Source organism: Trichophyton benhamiae (genome assembly GCF_000151125.1).
Source record: "Trichophyton benhamiae CBS 112371 chromosome Unknown contix01456_5.r1.exp, whole genome shotgun sequence".
NCBI classification, from domain to species: domain Eukaryota; kingdom Fungi; phylum Ascomycota; class Eurotiomycetes; order Onygenales; family Arthrodermataceae; genus Trichophyton; species Trichophyton benhamiae.
In genome coordinates, this window is record NW_003315080.1 from 367,863 (window position 1) to 387,382 (window position 19,520).

General features: G+C 48.3%; 7 protein-coding genes across 7 annotated transcripts; 4 read left to right on the forward strand and 3 right to left on the reverse strand.

The window, feature by feature from the left end:
- Positions 1–201: 201 nt before the first annotated feature.
- On the reverse strand, positions 202–2,472 carry ARB_03120 (uncharacterized protein; the record flags this gene model as incomplete). The annotated part of the gene is made up of 3 exons (XM_003010373.1): positions 202–858; positions 916–1,961; positions 2,004–2,472. 3 exons carry the CDS (start codon positions 2,470–2,472, stop codon positions 202–204), a joined length of 2,172 nt encoding a protein of 723 aa, XP_003010419.1.
- Positions 2,473–4,751: 2,279 nt separating this feature from the next.
- Positions 4,752–5,792, reverse strand: ARB_03121 (uncharacterized protein; the record flags this gene model as incomplete). Its single annotated transcript, XM_003010374.1, has 2 exons — positions 4,752–5,594; positions 5,673–5,792. The coding sequence occupies 2 exons, from the start codon at positions 5,790–5,792 to the stop codon at positions 4,752–4,754; spliced, it is 963 nt and encodes a 320-aa protein (XP_003010420.1).
- A 662-nt stretch (positions 5,793–6,454) lies between these two features.
- ARB_03122 (uncharacterized protein) lies at positions 6,455–6,948 on the forward strand (the record flags this gene model as incomplete). Its single annotated transcript, XM_003010375.1, has 2 exons — positions 6,455–6,543; positions 6,567–6,948. The coding sequence occupies 2 exons, from the start codon at positions 6,455–6,457 to the stop codon at positions 6,946–6,948; spliced, it is 471 nt and encodes a 156-aa protein (XP_003010421.1).
- Positions 6,949–7,555: 607 nt separating this feature from the next.
- ARB_03123 (uncharacterized protein) lies at positions 7,556–9,525 on the forward strand (the record flags this gene model as incomplete). The annotated part of the gene is made up of 5 exons (XM_003010376.1): positions 7,556–8,071; positions 8,143–8,244; positions 8,309–8,956; positions 9,048–9,183; positions 9,302–9,525. The coding sequence occupies 5 exons, from the start codon at positions 7,556–7,558 to the stop codon at positions 9,523–9,525; spliced, it is 1,626 nt and encodes a 541-aa protein (XP_003010422.1).
- Positions 9,526–11,572: 2,047 nt separating this feature from the next.
- Positions 11,573–12,826, forward strand: ARB_03124 (uncharacterized protein; the record flags this gene model as incomplete). The annotated part of the gene is made up of 1 exon (XM_003010377.1): positions 11,573–12,826. One exon carries the CDS (start codon positions 11,573–11,575, stop codon positions 12,824–12,826), a length of 1,254 nt encoding a protein of 417 aa, XP_003010423.1.
- A 710-nt stretch (positions 12,827–13,536) lies between these two features.
- On the reverse strand, positions 13,537–14,097 carry ARB_03125 (uncharacterized protein; the record flags this gene model as incomplete). The annotated part of the gene is made up of 1 exon (XM_003010378.1): positions 13,537–14,097. The coding sequence occupies one exon, from the start codon at positions 14,095–14,097 to the stop codon at positions 13,537–13,539; it is 561 nt and encodes a 186-aa protein (XP_003010424.1).
- Positions 14,098–16,582: 2,485 nt separating this feature from the next.
- Positions 16,583–19,481, forward strand: ARB_03126 (uncharacterized protein; the record flags this gene model as incomplete). The annotated part of the gene is made up of 3 exons (XM_003010379.1): positions 16,583–16,880; positions 16,953–18,986; positions 19,045–19,481. The coding sequence occupies 3 exons, from the start codon at positions 16,583–16,585 to the stop codon at positions 19,479–19,481; spliced, it is 2,769 nt and encodes a 922-aa protein (XP_003010425.1).
- Between the last annotated feature and the right edge of the window lie 39 nt (positions 19,482–19,520).

A 19,520-nucleotide genomic window follows, 5' to 3' on the forward strand; every position in this document is an offset into this window, starting at 1 on the left:
TTATGGGTATTTCGAAGAGCCACGGTCTAAATAGGCTCGCCACTTCTTATACTGTAATATAAATCGGTCCTGGTATCTTGTACTGAACCTCCTCGCCTTTAAGCAACAGGCAACAGTATACCTGGTACAGAACAATAAAACTCATCGCTCATAAAAATCGTCAATATAGGCAAATATAAATACAAAGAGATGAAATTAAATTTATGCATTCCGCCCTGGCAATGGTGGAACATTGGCCAAGCATTCCCTAGGGATATCCATACTACGGTGGACTCTTCCACCAGGAGTCAGCGGTATATCGACCCGCCCGCTTCCTCGTACGTTATCATCGTATTGTCCCTCTCGCGCATGCGCGAGAGCAAAATAGTCAACAATTTCGTTGTTCCCTGACTCGCCGGAACAGATGGTTGAATATTCAGGCGGTGGGCTTAGAATAGGAGGTGGTGGAGGGGGAACAGACTCGAATGGTGGAGGGTTAAATGATGGAGCCCTCAAAAAGTGGACGGGTCGGGTTGGTGGATCATTGTAGTGGTTATTCTCGTCTTGATGTTCGTCGCTTTGAGAAGTATCATTTGACTCGCTAGTAGTTGTAGGGGATGGCACGCCTTGGTCTGTAAATGAAGGCGGCAAGGAGAGCGTAGGGTTCAGATTCACGTCATGCGACAGAGCTACGGCATCTGGGCAGCCGCACTCATATTCATCTGTGTAGTAGGATGACGGTGAGTTGTAGGAAGGCACATAGATATTTGAAGCATTCGCTTTGCAAGACGTTATACAAAGTGGCGAGTCAATAGAGATGTCGAACTGGCGCCTTCTTTGAGGTGACCCATTATCCCATTTTGATAGGCGGAAGACGATCTGTATTTATTGATAAGTCAGCAATTGTATCTCTAGACGTAAGAGGTCTTGGCTTACCTTAACGGAGTGAGATATTTCAATGCTCGAATATTGCACGTCGCAATGAAGTTTCATTGAGGGATCTGTCATTTTCTTCATAGCTGGGCAGCTCGGTAATTGTACCTCGCACTCTATCTCTGTTGTGCCAGGGCTGAAACCATCGTGACTGATGTTTCCTAAGAAATTATGCGCACCGCTTGCTAGATCTTCGCCATTGGATGCAATTTGCTCGCCTCCTCCAGAGAGACGCATTGTGCTTCCCGAATAGATACTTTTGCTGGGCATACCAGCTCTCTTCTCAAAGAGTAGCAGCATCTTATCACTAGCCACTCGGTGAGCTTTTCTATTATGAGCCCACAGTTGAACCTTCTCCGTTATGAAAACACTTATACGGTGGCAGCCAACTTTAGCAAATGGCGTAAACTTGATAGCTACTGGTATCTTGGAACCCAAGGGGAATGACTTCCCCGTTATAACGACATCATAGTGTAGCTTGTTATCCCACGTTCTGCTGATTGCAATGGGTTCAACATGCTCTAAACAGTCATCGCCTGGAGTGCGGATGAGGGGTATTTCCTTGATGCCAATAAGATTCGGGCGAAAGGCGCCAGCGCGCTCGACCACAGCCTCAAGCTCGTATTTTACCGATGCGTGATCCCATTTAACGGTTTCCGGGTATCGATGCTCCATTGGTATCTCAAAATTGTACATATATTCGCCTGGTGGGAACGTCTTATAACCTTTCTGGCCCATAATATCCGATATCAAATTTGTATCCCCCTTTCCAAAGCTATTCGACCGCGAGTGGTGTAGCGAAAGTCTTTTGAGCTCCTTTGGCAGCGACGAAGATGATTCCAACAAACCGGATATGTCGACAACAGGGCTATTTTCAGACCCTTTCTCCCTCAAGCTAGTGAATTTGATATGATTTGCACCATAGCCCTTCCTAACAGCGCGAGAATGAGCATCGAAGAAAGCCCAATTAAGGCTGATGACGGTCTCTGTATCTCTTGTTCTTTTCCTGTTCCCGGGGATACCTGCATTCAGCTTAGTTGGGCACACTTCTATATCTACCTTAGATTTTGGTACAAATTCGTATCACATACCTTCAGGCCATAGCGTCCTAGCTATACCCTTGAAGCCGAGGCTTATCCTTTTGATTTTGGTAGGCTTTGTGATTTTAAGATGTAACGAGCCTGTAAGCACACGCTTCTTGTCTGAAGACACCCTTTTATCTACCCGTTCGAGGTAGAGTACCGGTTCAGCAAGCCCGATTAAGACGACGATACCATTTCCAGACGCTACTATACGCTCATGGGGGAATGATGGAAGGACTGAGTTCGGTACCGGGACTGAGTTGCTTTCCGACGATTTCAAGGAGGACGAACGCGAGAATGTCTCTCTCCGAGGGGTATCTGCGAGCTGTTTGGCATGCTCTTCGAACGTACGTTCCACCTCAGAAGGGCCCGTGATTGTGTTGCTGACGATGCGAGTAGGCGACCAGTGATCACCCAGGGACCTACTGCTGGTAGAGGAGCACCGACTAGGACTTGTATCTCTGGAGCTCTCCTTCATTATCAAGGAACGGCGAACGAATCGCTTTCCATGGTGTAGGTAGGACGCCAGTTTGACGGCTTGTAGTGTTGTCGTATCGTGTCGTTGGTTTTGTTGTTTATAATATTCGCCGCAGGGGTAGCTCTAGATTGGCGTTTATTGCGGCGAAGAAATCTCGGAGGTACCTCGGTTTGTCAGGGCCAATTGAGTGTTATACCGTGCTTTGAGCCGAACAAACAAGCAACACCTCTTCCCGTAAATCAACAAGTACGCCGAAACAAACTCCAAGAGCTATGTACAGCAATGAGAGAAACGGATGCGCCTCTATGTAGGAGGAAGAAATGAGGAAGATGATGAAGTAACAAGGGTGGGGAGGCGTTGTTTTAGGCACACTATATAAAGGAAGTGTATTAGCAGTACCGCCACCAAGCGCTGTCACAAGACACTAAGCTTGTCCTTGAATTCGACCCTTCTACGGAAGACCAGGAGAGGTGACAAACGAGTGGAACCTTCTTAGACGGCGAAGAACCGTTTAATCTCTAGATGCAACCATGGAACAGGGAGCTGTCGACCGTATTCTGCAGAGTCCAGCTGTTCCAAATGACGGGAATCTAGATCATGTAAATAAAGAATGACAAGAAATTGGAGGCAACTTTCGGGCCAGAAAAAGGCGATAGAAAAGGCCTGTTATTTTATCTTTCCCTGTGAACGGAGGTGAGCAAAATATAAAGAGTCAGGTTCTGACAAGGATTCGGGCCAATTGGCGCTGCGAACTACACGCGAAGGGGCTCCAGCGTCATCGTGCAGTCGGGCAGCCGTCTTCTTGGGTCTCTTTTATTATTCTCTGCCTCTTGTCTGTGGGGACACCAGCAAGGAAGCTCTGTTTGTTGACGAAGCCCTTAAGATTTGTCAACAAAGTGAGACCTGGCTCCTCCGCGGACAATAATAATAAGTTTGGACCGCGTTCTGTTCGAGCTGCAAGGTCTCACGTTAGCTATCAGTGCTGTCGGTTGGAAGAAATGGCACGAACTTGACTGGCTGGAGTTTGAATGCCGGCATCGATCATTTTGCATGACCTGGCCTGAGGGATTCCATGGTTTCATCCTCCTTTTCTCCGGACCCTGCACGCTCGCTCCCCAGATTACACTTGCGTGGCATCTCGTCGTGGGATGCAGAATTTATAAAAGCTGTCAAGCTGTCAAGCTGTTGACCTGCATTTCTTTCTCGCGACGTTGAAAAAGGGACGAAAGAGGGAGCGGTCCCGTGATGCTCCTGATTAGGCAACATTCAACATCTTCACTCGAAATGATATGGATCGGTTTTTTTTTATTTCATTATTATTGATGAATGGATTAACTATATTGAATATAGCCAGAGGAGACAGCTTTTTTCCGTTACAGAGTACTCGTGATGATCTTTTTTTGTCACAAATACAAGGGCTGCATGATATTCTCCTCCTTGATACTCGCCAATTTACCCGTCCTGCTAGTTCTCGACCTAAAAAGGGTCATCAGGCATCCATAAGTTTTGCAAATTGAATACATCTGCACAATTTAAGAGGAGAAAAGATCACAAAAAAAAAAAAAAAGAAAAAAGAAAAGAAAAGAAAAGAAACAGCAGAGGGAATTGAATACGCTGCATCCCTGTACCTAGCCGGATCTCTCGGGGTTGTCATGTCTGTCACAACCGTGGCAAGGGAGCAGGGGCAAGGGAGCGAACGGGACGGCATGAATGAAAAACTGTTGATTGGTTTTTCTTTTGGATAACATACTGTAAGTAAGTAGTTATATGGATGTGCTTGCTTACGAACCTCGTAGCGTGGCTCATCATTGCTAGCTGCGACGTTTCGACCTGCCTGACGGCCGTCCTCGGTGAGGACGTTGGTGATAATACCAAGAGTGTCGGGGGTATACCAGTCATGACCTTTTGATGAATGACCATGGTACCAGGCTGTAAGCAGGATTTGCATTCGGCGAAGTTCGGAATATGCAGGTTAGCCCATCATGGCACCCTGTCTGGTCGACTTACCTCCGACTGGACGATAGACGATTTTCTGGCCGATATTGAACCGAGGCATATTGGCTGTTGTATCTAGGATCTATATCTGGGTAATAATAGATCGACGAGAACGTTCGCTTGAAGGGCGCTTGAATAGCTTTCGGGTTGATTCCTTTTGTTTAATTGGTTTTATTGTTGATATAATACATAGTGGAAGGCATGTTTATTCATGTATGGAGAACTGTGGCCACAACACCTCCGGATGTTAGTCATACCAACCAGAACACTGTCCGAGCAACTATTTACTGAAACCATGAGTCGTCTAGTTCCGTTGTCTCAGCAGTATTCATTATCAAGTCATCAGCGTCGCCGCCAAAGTCTCCAGACCCGACGAATAAGTCATCAAAATTCGATTCAGGCACGTCGTCCATCACTACATCACGCCGGGGATTCTCTGTCGTAGTATTATTTCTGTTCTCTGCATTATTCTGGTTGTTCTGTTGAGTGCCGGACTGGCCGTTAGCTTGGTCATTGGGCTGCCCGGTTGACGGCAGAAGGTCCAAGATAGCCTCGTCACCGGCGTTGGCGTAAGTTTCTAATCCTGGGAGAAGCGAACCTATTGAGCCTGAGGCATGGCTGATACTACTCTGAGTGTGCGCCATGGGCTCGGCCGTGATAGGCTGTACATTGGCCGACGTGTCGGGGATGGTAGGGTCTGGTAAGCCTTCGGTTGCAACGGCGGGAGGTTGAGCTGCTTGTGTGGTTGTCGTTAATGCCACCTGCACCGGCGCTGTGGTGACAGATGGTGATGTTGTAGAGGGATTCATAACTGGTATTGCAGGTGATGATGCTGCAGGCTGTGCCTGTGCTTGTGTGTCTGCTGGCCGTGTGACGGGAGCGGGAGCGGATGTGGAAGTCAGAGTCGGCGACTGTGTAGTCGGTTGCAGAGGTCCATCGATGACTGGTGCATTCGTTGGCTGGACCGCTGATGGAGCTGTTGACGGAATAGGCGCTGCATCTGTAATATCGGACGTAGCTGGGATGGCTGCTGGAGCATCCGCTTCCCCTTGTTGAGCTCTGTTCAGCTCCGCCTTCTTCTCACGGATATCCTGGTAGTCTATCTCCAGCAGAGCTTTGGCAAGAAACTAACCCAAGCGGACTATTAGAATGGATTTATAACACAGGGGGCCGAATTGGAGAGAAAGTGGGTTGGGGAGATGTACGATTTCCTGTTGCAGCCGGTCAAGAGCCCGCTGGAACTGCTCGTGCGCTGCCGGAATATGACGCTTCAGCTCGTTTGGGTAACGCTCTGGATTACGGAACCAACGCCCTGTAGCCACCATCTAGACGGAGTTAGCTCTATGTTTCAGTTCTTCTCGGATGTGGGTGTGGGTGTGTGTCTCGAAGAGTACCGTCTTGTTGGCCATGGCCGTCATCTCGACCAGGGCCTCCTCACACGACTGTCTGCGGGCCACCATCTTGAGACTTGCCCACCAAACTACAGTGCCTGTGTCTTCTGCGAGCTCGTCTGTCCCTCCCGAGATGGCCGGTGTCTGCTAGGCGGTATAAGAATCGTGCGAAGGGCTCCCCTTGTGCCGGACGAAGCTAGGGAGAAGCTTTGATAATGCTGGGATGGAGCTCCCGGGTTTGCTGGTTCCGGTGGGGATAGTAGGTAACGACGACGGTTCGCAGGAGGTGTCAACAATGGATATCTCAGCAAAGACAATCGACGCCACAGAGCGGTATCCTGGAGCTGTTGTCCATCGAGCAGACGCTGCAGAGGGGAAATGGGGATCGACGACGTCAACTTTTGCTGTCTCTTGGGCGTCGCCGTGAACCAGCAAAAAGCGTGTCACATGACCATCTCGGGTGCCTGTCAAAACATGTCACTGTGTGCCCCCATTCTTTCTGGCCCTGGCACGTCGTTCGTTCAGCCAGTGAAACAGCAGTCCGTAGGGGCCTAGGCGAGCAGAAACAGAAAAAAAGGCCGAAGCTGGAGGAGTAAATGAAGCTGCAGCGGCGGGAGAAGGGCGGAAGGCTGCACAGAGAGAGAGAGAGAGAGAGAGACGGAGAGGAACTACAAGTTAAGTGTAAGTAAGCAACTCCGCAAGCGGTAGCAAGAAGCGTGTTGGCGCTCTGCTTAGTCAACCGTCGAACAGCGCAGAGGCCGCCTTTTATTTCTTCTCCGTCAACTTCAACTTCAACTTCAACTTCTCTTCTTCTCCTCCTCCTCTTTCTCCCGCACCACGAAGCGCTCTCTGCCTCTTCATCTCCTTCTTCTCTCTTCCTCTCTCTTCTCCTTGCTTTTTCTTTGCCCGCCCCGTCTCCTTGTTCCTCCGTGTTTCCGTGTTTCCTAGCTGCGTGTTGTCCTTCTGTAGCTTCGTCTCCTACTTCTTTCTCTCAGTCCTGCTATCTCTCTTAACTCTCTCTTCTCTTCTCTTCCCTTTGCTCTCTCTGGGCTCTCTCTACATCTCTCTATCTCCTCGGCCCGTCTTCTAGCAGGCTCGAGTCACTGCCATTGAACCGGTTCTTCTTGTCTGTCTATTTTTTTCCACTCGCCCCGTCCATCTCTCCTCCCGCCCGCAGCTAGATCAGATCAATTTTAAGCAGAAAAGAAAAGAAAAAGCAGACAGGGAAGCAAAAAAGAAAAGGACCCCAGAAAAGACCGTCGTTTTGTGCGTATTATCTGCCTTCTTTTCTCGTCCTTCTGCATCAAAAAAGAGTCCAATAACTAAGATATTTCTCTTCTCCTTTCCCCAGTGTGGCCGTTCGATGCACTTGAGGGCCCTTCCAGAGTAACAGGGGTTATTTGTTCTGCTTGTCTCTTCTCCCGTCTTTCTCACTCTTTTATTTGGAGACCTCACTCTCTCTCGGCCTCAAACGCAAAGAGTAGCTAGCTAGCTCCAGCCTCATCTTCAACCGCCTGCCTTTTCCCACACACACCAAACACAAAAACCACACACCACAAACATCCAACCTAAACACCAAAAAAAAAACTACACATACAGCTCGTCGACCCATCTCGTAGTCTTCCAGCCCGGCACACTCGTCCAGAGGTTCCTTCGATCTCTTCGACTTCGTCCAGCTTCGCCATTTCGTCTTTGCAATGGCTGACAACGCCCCACCAGCGACTTCAACTTCGCTTCCTCCCCCTCCCCATCAGTCATCTGCCGGTGCTCCAGGCCAGCAGCAGCAGCAACAGCAGGGACAGCAACAGCAGTTCGACAACTCCCAGGGAAATGGACAGACAAACCCGTCACACATGCCACCGCCACCGCTGCCGCCGGTTGTCATTCCGCAAAACACCAATCCGATTCCGACGGCAATCACCTCGCCCATGTCAGGCAACATGATGTCGCCCACCGCGGCTGGCGGTTATGTGCGTCGTTCTGCTCCGGAGCCCAACAAGCGAGCGCTTTATGTTGGTGGCCTTGATCCTCGCGTCACAGAAGACATCTTGAAACAGATTTTTGAGACCACTGGCCATGTCCAGAGTGTTAAGATCATCCCCGATAAGAATGTGAGTCAACGCCTTTTACTACTTTACCTCTCAGATCTATATCTCTTCTTTGTCTTATATGTTTATCTCAACCTTATTACTTCTGCTCTTCTTCTAGTTATTGTTTGTTTACTTGTTTATAAACTTTTGCTATCTTTCTAATTCACTTTCCACTAACCTAGACACCCGCACAGTTCCAGAGCAAAGGCCTGAACTATGGCTTCATAGAATATGATGACCCTGGTGCGGCAGAGCGTGCGATGCAGACTCTTAATGGCCGCCGTGTTCATCAATCAGTATGTGTTTATCTATTCCTCTTAAAGTCGGTTAATTAGCCCTGGGGCTAAATATCGGTTATAGGAAATCCGCGTTAATTGGGCTTATCAGTCCAACACCGCTTCCAAAGAAGACACCTCAAGCCACTTCCACATCTTTGTCGGTGACCTGAGCAACGAAGTCAATGATGAGGTTCTCCTTCAGGCTTTCTCTGCCTGTGGTTCAGTCTCCGAGGCTCGTGTAATGTGGGACATGAAGACTGGTCGATCTCGTGGCTACGGGTTCGTTGCTTTCCGTGAAAGAGCTGATGCTGAAAAGGCCCTCAGTTCCATGGATGGCGAGTGGCTTGGTTCTCGTGCTATCCGCTGCAACTGGGCCAACCAAAAGGGCCAACCTTCCATCTCCCAACAACAAGCCATGGCTGCCATGGGCATGACGCCTACTACTCCGTTTGGCCACCACCATTTCCCTACCCACGGCGTCCAGAGCTACGACATGGTTGTCCAGCAGACTCCCCAATGGCAGACCACCTGTTACGTCGGAAACCTCACCCCCTATACTACCCAGAACGACCTCATCCCATTGTTCCAGAACTTCGGTTACGTTGTTGAGACCCGCTTCCAGGCCGACCGTGGCTTCGCTTTCGTGAAGATGGATACCCACGAGAATGCTGCCATGGCCATCTGCCAGCTCAACGGCTACAACGTCAACGGCCGTCCTCTCAAGTGTAGCGTATGTTGACTCCGATATCTTTTCTCCTTTCTTCCTGCTCTTCTTTAACTTTCATCCCGCCGTACTAACCTTGTGGGTCTCCCGTCTTCAGTGGGGTAAGGACCGTCCGCCAACCGGCCAATTTGACGCATATTCGCCTCAGCAGAGTGGAAACCCGGCCTTCAACTCTGGTACTTCGCCATACTTCCCTCAATATGGCGGCCCGGGTGGCCCAATGACTCCTCAAGGTAAACCTTTACCCTAAAATTGCCACCCATATCCCTGCCCCCTTTGGGTTCTGCTAGTCGCCTGTTGTGCGACTTAATCCCCTTTATTGAGAGCAAAGCACGCTAATTCGTCACACAGGTGGGATGCCACCAGCCCAGGGCTACCCTCAAGTCCAAGTTCCTGTGCAGGGAGGTCCAGGAGGCCCAGGAGGCCCTGGAGGGCCTGGTGCCGCCTCTGCCGGCTACGGCCGTGGCCAGTCCAACCCTCCTTCTGCCGGATGGGCTCAACAACCTAACAACGGCGTTGGTGTTGGCGGTGCTGGTGGAAACTTTGGTAACGGTTTCGGTGGTTATCAGACTTAAGCTGTTGCTCCTACTATTGTCCCTTTGCTTCCTACCGACCCGCACACCCTCCCCATGCCTCGATGCATTGCATACCACACAGACTCGACCTATCCTGCATCCGATTTCTGATCATTATTACGATTATCATCATTCTTGAGCGTAACTTCTTGGTTTGGTTATCGGGCAGCTCTGTTATTCTTTCTTTCGATTGGTTTATCTTCTTTCCACCTTCTTTTTTTACCTTTCTGTTAAAACCTTTCTTTCTTATTCATTGACTGACTGCCTGGCTTGGATCTTCCTGTTTCGACTTTTGGTCTATTGTCTGATTTACCCATTCTCCTTGTCTTCTTTTATCAACTCTCTTCTTCACCTCTCTTTTATCAGCTTCTTCTCCTTTGCATCCACGTTCGATTCTTCCCAAATTGCCATTGGTATTCATGCTCAAAGTAAGGTTTTTTTTTTATTTCTTGCTGGGGTTTTTTTTTCATTCCATATTCACTTCACGTCTTCTATCCATACCTGCAGCTGGCTTCCCCTGTGTTTTATCCATCTCCTGTCAGTGTGTCTCCTGAAATGAAACCCTCGGTCCCAAGCTACTAATCAACGAATACCCCTTTGCCCCAATATCCCCATTTGGTTTTCCCTCACCGTATGCACCTGTCTTCTGCGTTTTACCCTCCCCGCCCTTTTTCTTGTTGGCCTTATTTCTTAGCGCTCTCATTCCGTTGGTCTTGAACTTCACCTGTCTTTCCTTTATGATGACTGAGACCTTTTTTTACCACTGATGCCTCCTTTTCTCTTTCGCCCTCTGTCGTTTTTTGCCATATTGAATCTCCTCTCCCGCCATTGAACAATCCTAACCAACAGCGGTTGATGCCTGAAGTTGAACTGAAAAAAAAAAAAGCGTTTAAACCCCCTGGCTCATTGCTTACCCTGTCGTTTTTCTTCCGGTCAAACAGCCTGATCATGATTCTCAGGTCTATCCATCTTTTTCTTTTCTCAACCTTTCTCTCTTCTTCTACTTCTACCCTGTGCTTTTCTTAGCTTTTACTTCTCGACTTCGATTTGTCTTCTTATATCTATTCGTCACAGTTTGAATTGACTTGATTCCTTGGGGTTTTCTGCTCGTTCATTTATTATCCCTCCATTCATACAGTCATATGGATGCGTGGGAATCTTATCCATCTTTTACCCGCTCCTATCTATCTATCTGTTTCTACTTCATCAGGTGAGAATGTGAAGCAAAAACGAGTCTCTTTCATTAGCGGTCATCAGTTTTACTTATGATACCCCCTTTCCTTCCCCGTCCCCTTTTTCGAGGACGCTAATGATCGTGATGACTTGATGACTATCATATGGTATGATAAAAATGTGCATCCTTCCCAGCAAGCAGAGATCTTTGAAGCATTGTCTCCTTTGGACTATCTATTTACTATAACTACGTTGTTCTGTTCCTGGGCTCCATAAATACAGATTGATAGTGCCAGATGTAGCACCATCCTTCCTCGGCTATGCATTGTGTACATACTACCTAATGGCAAGACCCGGCGAGCCCAGTCTATCATTCAGCCACTCTCATCGGCCATACCAGATATTTACATGTCCACCGGCTACTCCTCTCCTAACCCGTAGTAGATGCGTGCTTAGATTTCTATCCATCCATCCGTCTGCCTTCTCTCGAAGGTCACTATCAAAATAAAATAAAAACAAGCAACGTTGCCAAGCCTTGCCATCGTCCTCCCCACCAAACTCAATTTCATCGAACTAACTAAAGCAAAGACAGATTTCGCCAGCGAAAGACAACGACGTGCATTCGACACCGCGCTACGGCCCTCTAGATACCTCCCAGTTCACCAACAGCCTGCTTGTTACTTCTATAGACGTGTTACCCTTACGCTTGCTCCCTTTCATGGGAGATGGGAACGCAGAGACGCGACTCGACCGTGCTGCCGGGCCACGACTAGGGGGGAGCTTTGCGCCAGCCAACCCTCCATATCACAAGAGAAACAGTACCGGTAGCACAGGACTACCGAGCTTACTACCGTCGAGGTTTACTTTCTTGCGCATGAATTCCGCCAACGTTACGAAAAATACACATGGCAAGGCCGAGGGCGAAGAGGAAGCAGACGGGGACGAGATCGGTGGTTGCCTTGATAACATGCGGACAACAGGACAGCAGACCGGAGGGCAGAGGTTAAAGGTGCCAGACAGAGCTATTGCCAGCGCCCTGAACCAGCAAAGAAGGAAGACGCGGAGAAGAAAAGGCTCGTTGAGGAAGACGGCTTTACTTGGGACGGGAATGTTGCGGATGGAAGGGAAGGAGAGGTTTGCTGGTGGCGGTACAACATTGAAGCGAGCCACAGGGATATTTCTCGACCAGTACGATGGGCCGGCGGAGATAGAGGAGTATAAGAGCAGAGAGAAAGGGGAGCTTGAAAAGGATGGGGAAACGGGTCGTGAAGCTGCCTCTGTTGTCACAAACGACAGCAAGAAGTTATCTCGGCTTCAACGACAGCTCTCAGCGTCATTAGACGATGGCGAGTCTACTCCCCGGCGATATAGTCATTCGAGTACGCTTGCTGCGGATCACGAAAGTCCGTCCTCTGCCTCTCCTTCCTCTTGGAACCAGAACCAGTGGAAGCAACAACAGCAGGGACAGCAATTGCAGCACACGCCGGCAAACAGTGGCTCCTTCTCGAATGCCGCGCAAGTAGGACAATCAAGTGCAGCAAACTCCGTCCAAGATGATGGCACAACGGATGATGAAGACGGACTCTCGCTACCGCGACTGAATACCTCGAACCTCTCTCGTCTGTCGAGCAAAACTAGCAACAGCAGCATATCGGCCTCTCCAGTGCTTCCTCCTCGACGTATGCCGCTATCCGCTCTACAAACGGCTGCTTCATCTAGTTCAGACTCGTTCTTCAAACATTCCAGCACCATGGCGCAGATTTCACGCTCGTCTTCTCAGCGTATCCGATCACCACTAGCCACTTCAAACACTGCCGAAATCACCAGCCCCTCAGAGGTATGGGATTACTCTGAGACCGAGTGGTGGGGATGGATTATACTGATAGTCACCTGGCTGGTATTTGTTGTTGGTATGGGCAGCTGTCTTGGGGTATGGAGCTGGGCGTGGGATGTAGGAGAGACTCCCTATGCACCACCAGAGCTGGAGGATGATGCCACCCTTCCAATTGTAGGGTATTACCCTGCCTTGATCGTCCTGACAGCTGTTATGGCTTGGGTTTGGGTGGTAGTTGCTTGGGTGGGTATGAAGTATTTCCGACATGCAAATATTTCAGGGGACGATACATGAGCATCAGCTGCAGGCACTACATCACCCTATATACCCTTCCTTGGCGTATATCCATGCCATGATTATCTTATCTTTTCTTTTATATTGATGAGCATTTTTCTAACGGTATTGGGACATGGACGGTTGGCTGCATTGGTTGTTAAATGTGGAAAACTGGACATGACATCCACGAATTGACTTTATATCGATCTATATACCCTAGGAGTTGCTGGGGAAGGGAAATGATAATATATAAGAATGAAAAATAAAAAGAAACCAGATCTTCAGCAGTCGCCATAAAATGAGAACAACATGGGTATCCAAACTAGAGTAATATCATACCTCGATAAACGAAATACGATGCCAAAGGAAGAGAGCGGAACGACGGGGTATCAACTATGCGATGGAGCATAATTTGCAGAATGACTGACTAGGAAGGGAGAGCGACCCCATTAGTATTCCGGTGCATCTCCAGGGTTAGGCTGTCTATGTCCCTTCTAGCTCCGCAAGTAGTTATGACAGTATTTGCCGCTCCATTAGGTCTAGGAACATCTTGGCCTTCAGGAGCAACGGTGGTTCCGGGAGCTTTGCTTACAAGCCCCTTCGAGACTGCGAACCCGGAAGATCTGTCGTGATTTGGATCCCCGTCATAAAATTCGTCTATGATAGGATGAATGAGCACGTTTTGTTTGTGGATGGTGAGAATAGAATTTGTCGGGACAGTAACCCAGTTATCTATAATCCAACATGGTTAGAATTGATAATGCCACACTCTCATGAAAAAGGGGCATAGACTTACGCCTTTCGAATGTGAGCGGTTCACTGGCTACTAGAACAATGTCGGCTCCCTTGTCATGTCTCTCCATCTTAAAATCACCTTTGACTTTGCCTTCTTTCCATTTGGTGCCTGACGAAAAGTACAAGCTAGCAGCTTCGTCTGTTTTGCTACTCACATAACGGGTGCAAATAACAGAGTGTCCATCTGTTACCGCAAAGTTGAGGAGACTTCTCACTTCGAGATCGGTCATGGCATATTCCTTGGGAATGGCAGCAATAAATTCGTTGATTTTCCGGATTGTTTTGGTCATCACACCTCTCAACAATTCAGGACCAAATCCTCCCTCTGGCGCTGAGCTGGGGTCAACTCCTTCCTTTTCCATCAAATCCAGGAAGAGAGCAAATGCCCATTCGCTGTCAGTTCCTCCTTTTACGCCCAGATACCACTTGTTAGCCAATGAGTCGCCAAGGGGCCGTTTTATATGGTACCATCCTCCAAGATTTCCATTGTGCATCCACATCAGAGTATTGTGCTGGAATGGATGACAGTTGTTTTCTGCTAAAGACCCCTCGGTTGTTGCCCGTACATGTGCAAACACGAGTGACGAGCATGTTTTGGATGCGATCCGTTCAAGGTTGTCACAATTCCAGGCGGGAAGGGTCGAAGTAAATATGCAAGGTTCCGGTCCAAGTTCTGGAGAAGTATAGAATCCAACACCGAATCCATCACCATTTACCGGTCGCCGTGTGTCCTAGAAAGGCACTTGTTAGATATACCATGTTATCTTTCTTGCCGTTGGGTAGTAGCATATCCGATTAAGTTGGAAACAAGAGCAAGATCAGGCTCACTAATCTCAATCGGCAGTCATAAGATTGGGTTAGAATAGAGTGACTGGGTTCGGTTATCAGTTTGCTTAGTAGGATGTCATTTCTCCCCTTGTATACCTATCAATTCCGGGCACCATCAGCATTAGTTAGAAACTGACCGCTATTTTTGGGGAGTTATCAGCAAACCGGTTGTCATACCAGGAATCGACACATTTTCTATAACAATATCAATAACCATAAGCTAATAGCAAGACAAATCCAAAATCGTAGTAGCGAGGAGAGGAATTAGAGCTTCGTTTCTCGACCGAGGTCTCCGCAGTGGATGCTGAACGAAGCAGGGGTGACAGGTCTCGACAATTAACTTCGACCAGCTGGCAGATAGGGCAGCCGACGCTTGTCTGTTGAGAAGCAAGGTCGACCAAAAGCGAGCGAGGCCTGTGTATTTATATCTAGAGAAACGTACTCCGTAGCTTGGGAAGCAATTCAAAACGGTTTCATGTTTGACGTTTCGACTTTTCTTTTTGCCAGTCAAAAAAGATAAGAAGGGATGTCGTAATAGGCAAGCAGAATCACGTGTAATCGAGCTCAATAGCTGAGTCATAAATTACTAATCATAAAAAGCAGCAACAGGTCATTACTCTTTTGGGCCTCATTTATATAGAGCTGTGTAGTGTGATATCTAGGGGATTGCTATGGAGGTAGCTAGGTGGCCGATGTTGGAGCATTCATAATAAAAAGCTATCCATATCATTTCCGTTCTCGCCATACAAAGCTCGTCGTGTAACAACCCCTTTTCTATTTGCCAAATCGCAAATCATATGTTTAGTTACACCAGTCAGCAAGCAGCATGGGGAATCTAAGCAGTTAGCTCACCTATGATAGTCCAGGCAGGTATCCTTCTCCAATACGCCTCTAACAGCAGAGTGTAGCCACACTAGCACTCCCCTTCGCGAAGCAAAACAAAGGATGAAGAAGATTTGTTGCAGTTTGCAGCCTTTAGCTGACATAAGTTACTAAAGGTCTTGGAGGTCCCATCGCTGCCCTGGCCGCACACGGGCTTGAATTCCGCGGTGCAGATCGTTGACTGCATATACACATGGGTTCTGATTAGCACCTGGTACACGTCGTTATCCTCTGGTTGAAGTGCTTACACATCCAGAATCCCGTTTGATGTGTCTTCCTCTGTGAGCCATGGAGAGACCGATGGCCATGAACGTCAAAAGATATTGGACCTTCATTTTGGTTGATCGCTGTTGATAGCTATACGTTGGGCAATTGAGGATATATTTTCTGGTTGGGAGATGGTAGATAAGCCGAGCGAGGCAGATCTATATTGAATATGGCATTCAGATGGCGTTCATAAACAGAGGGGAATGGTGGAAATCGTCCGGAATTTAAACCACTCGTTCAAATTCCAAGTCTCACAAAGCCCCTTTTAAAAATAAAAGAAAGGGAATTGACTCAATTGAGAGCAGGAACAAACTTCGCTAGTGTCGAAGATCGTTCTGACATATCTGGTATGCCCTCCCAGAACAACATCCCCTAATAATAGAATATGCGGAGTATAATAATAATTATAATAAGTCTTCAAATATTTATAGCTTGGTTAGCCCTTTGGGGGTGCAGTCGGGGGACCAAACACTGTGTGCCAACGCATATACGGAGTATTATAAAGGATGGATGTGTTGGCAAACGCGACTGGTGGTAAAAGGAGAATCATCCTTTGAAGAGTTCAAGTACGGAGTAAAGGTAGTGCAGCGATACGTTGCCAGATTCATGGCTTTGAATGAGCATCCAGAACTCGAGACTCCCGACCCATGGATCGAACGAGTCGTCGTATCACCAGCAGGCAAGATTCTGAGGTCGCCGTGGTTCGTCCGGGTGTCCGAAAGCGGAAAGGTTCGTCTGGGAGAGTTAAGGTTGCCCCTTCCCCACTCGGGCAGGCGCGAACTGTCTCACGTGGAGATCGCTGCTTTTACTCATACTTAGTCATATATTAGTCATGAAGAAAAAGCGGCGAGCGCCATCCCTGGAATTGTTAATTTTGGCGTCACTCATGACGGACCGCTTGATGCGATGAACAGTGAGCAGTGCGATTACACCACCGCGACAGAAGTGCTGGCCACACGGTGACCGGTTGTGCATTATAGGTTACCTTATGAGACGGACGCCATGAGTGGGAGACTACTCTCCCGCAGCGCTACGCTGCTCTCGGGCAGAACGGTTGCGCGCCAGTTTCAGTACTTGGGCGTCACCAGAGCTGGGGGGCTCATCAATCCTCAGGGAAGCGCATACTTACGTGTGAGATCATGGCCGCTAGGAACGAATGCTATTCACAATGTTCCGGCGGTCAGGACGATATCCTTTGCGCGCGTCCTGCCCAAGCTTGCCCTGAAGCTTGCCCGCATACCTGCCATGTTTGGAGGCGCAATGATAGCAGGCCTTGCATATATCCAGTATCAAGCAGCTCGTAAGTAAAGTGATATGGGTAACCGCCTGTCATTTCCTTCCCGAGACTTCCTAACCTTCTGCATCCGTATAGAAGCCGGAAATTATGCAATCGATGTGATAAAATCCGCCAGCGAAACGGCAGGGGGTGTAGCCTTGGATGCGCTCCAGGGCCTTCGAGATATTGCGGAACAGACGCAACAAGGCATCCAAAATACAAAGGATAATATTCAAGTACCGGAATGGGTGCAAAAAATTCTTCGAATGAACGAATATGCTCCCTCCGGCCATGGAGGATCTTCGGGCGGCGGTGGGAGCGGTGGCGAAGGAGGGCCCCCAAAGAAGAGCAGCACGGGAATAGCAATGGCCGGTGCTGCCGCTGGCTCGAGCTTAGGATTTGATTCCGATCAGGAGAACAGGAGCGCCGCTACCCTGGCCCTGGACGAGCAAATGATGACCTTGACCCGGAAAATGATTGAAATCCGAAACATGCTACAGCGTGTCGGCCAATCCAATACGCTGACATTGCCATCTATAGTGGTAATTGGATCACAATCATCAGGCAAGAGCTCAGTACTGGAAGCCATCGTTGGCCATGAATTCTTGCCAAAGGGATCCAACATGGTTACTCGCCGTCCTATAGAGCTTACTCTGGTCAATACCCCTGACTCTTCTGCCGAATATGGCGAATTTCCGGCTCTGGGATTAGGAAAGATAACAGATTTTAGTCAAATTCAACGCACCCTGACTGACCTAAACCTTGCAGTCCCAGAAAAGGAGTGCGTCATTGATGAGCCGATCCAACTTTCAATTTACTCTCCACATGTCCCTGACCTTTCTCTGATTGATCTGCCTGGTTATATTCAGGTTGCTGGCCGCGGTCAGCCTCAAGAATTGAAACAAAAAATTTCCGACCTTTGTGACAAGTATATCCAGGCTCCCAACATTATACTAGCAATTTCCGCCGCAGATGTTGATCTGGCCAATTCCACAGCACTAAGAGCCAGCCGGAGGGTAGACCCTCGTGGCGAAAGAACTATTGGAGTCATCACTAAAATGGATCTTGTCGACCCTGAACGAGGTGCTAGCATTCTCTCGGATAGGAAATACCCTTTGCGCCTAGGCTATGTTGGGATCATAAGTCGCATCCCGCAATCCGCTGGCCTGTTCTCTCGTGGAAGCGGAAATATTTCAAACGCGATAGTGAAGAATGAAAATGCATACTTTAACGCACATCCACGGGAGTTTGGCCCTGATAGCGAATTGTTTGTGGGTACAAGTGTCCTTCGAAAGAAGCTCATGCAAACCCTAGAACAAACTATGGCGTCTAACCTTGCTGGGACTCGTGATGCGGTTTCTCAAGAATTGGAAGAAGCTACGTACGAGTTTAAAGTCCAATACAATGACAGGCCTCTAAGTGCAGAATCATACCTTGCCGAGAGCTTAGATAGCTTCAAGCGCTCCTTCAAGGAGTTTAGCGAGGGGTTCGGGCGGCCACAAGTTCGGGAGTTGCTAAAAGCCCAGCTAGATCAGCGCGTTTTAGATATCCTGGCTCAGAGGTATTGGAACAAGCCGATAGAGGACATTTCACTGGCTCTACCAGAAGTTGATCCTTTAAGCAGCCTACCTACCTCAAGCCCAGATTCCTTGTACTGGAGGCGAAAACTTGACGCTTCTTCATCAGCTCTTACTAAGTTAGGAATTGGCCGGCTGGCTACGACAATTGTTGCAAACTCATTGCAAAACCATATCGATTCTTTGGTAGCATCGTCAACTTTCAATGCACATCCCTATGCGCGGAAAATCATTGAGGAGGCTTCCACTACCATACTCAACGATCGATTCTTTAGTACGAGTGACCAGGTTGAGAATTGCATCAAACCTTACAAATTTGAGATAGAGGTTGATGATATGGAGTGGTCTAAAGGGCGAGAAAATGTGACTAGAAGTCTGAAAGAAGAGTTAAAGGCATGCGAAAGTGCACTGAAAAACGTTGAAAACGCAGTGGGAAAGCGGAAACTTAGGGATGTCATGTCATTTGTGGATAAGTCACGAAAAGGGGATATCAACATCGAGGGTGATAATACTGGTGGTGCTGGAGGGTTCAGTGCATCGTTGATTGAGCAAGGTGAGTTAGCTTTGATTTAATTATTTTTATTACTTGTATACTGACTTGCTTAATTTAGCCCGAAATGCTGCCTTTCTACGTGATAGGGCTGACATTCTGAAGATGCGGCTCCTCGCCGTCCGCTCTAAACAATGTTCCTCCAAGAAGAACCGACATTACTGCCCAGAGGTGTTCCTAGATGTTGTTGCCGACAAGCTTACTTCCACAGCGGTGCTTTTCCTCAACGTTGAGCTTCTATCCGAATTTTACTACCATTTCCCTCGGGAACTTGACCTAAGATTGGGTCGTCACCTGTCTGAAGCAGAGGTAGAACGATTCGCCCGTGAAGACCCGCGGATCAGAAGACACTTGGACGTGATTCAGAAGAAGGAGATGCTTGAACTAGTTTTGGAAAAGATTGAAAGCTTGCGGCAATTGGAAGGGCGCAGCAAATCCAATCCGAATCAAGCGGCTGCTACGAAGGAACGCGTAAAGGGAAGTTGGCGCCTATTCTAAGTACCCAATTTCCCATGAGGACCTGAGCCATACGTGTCC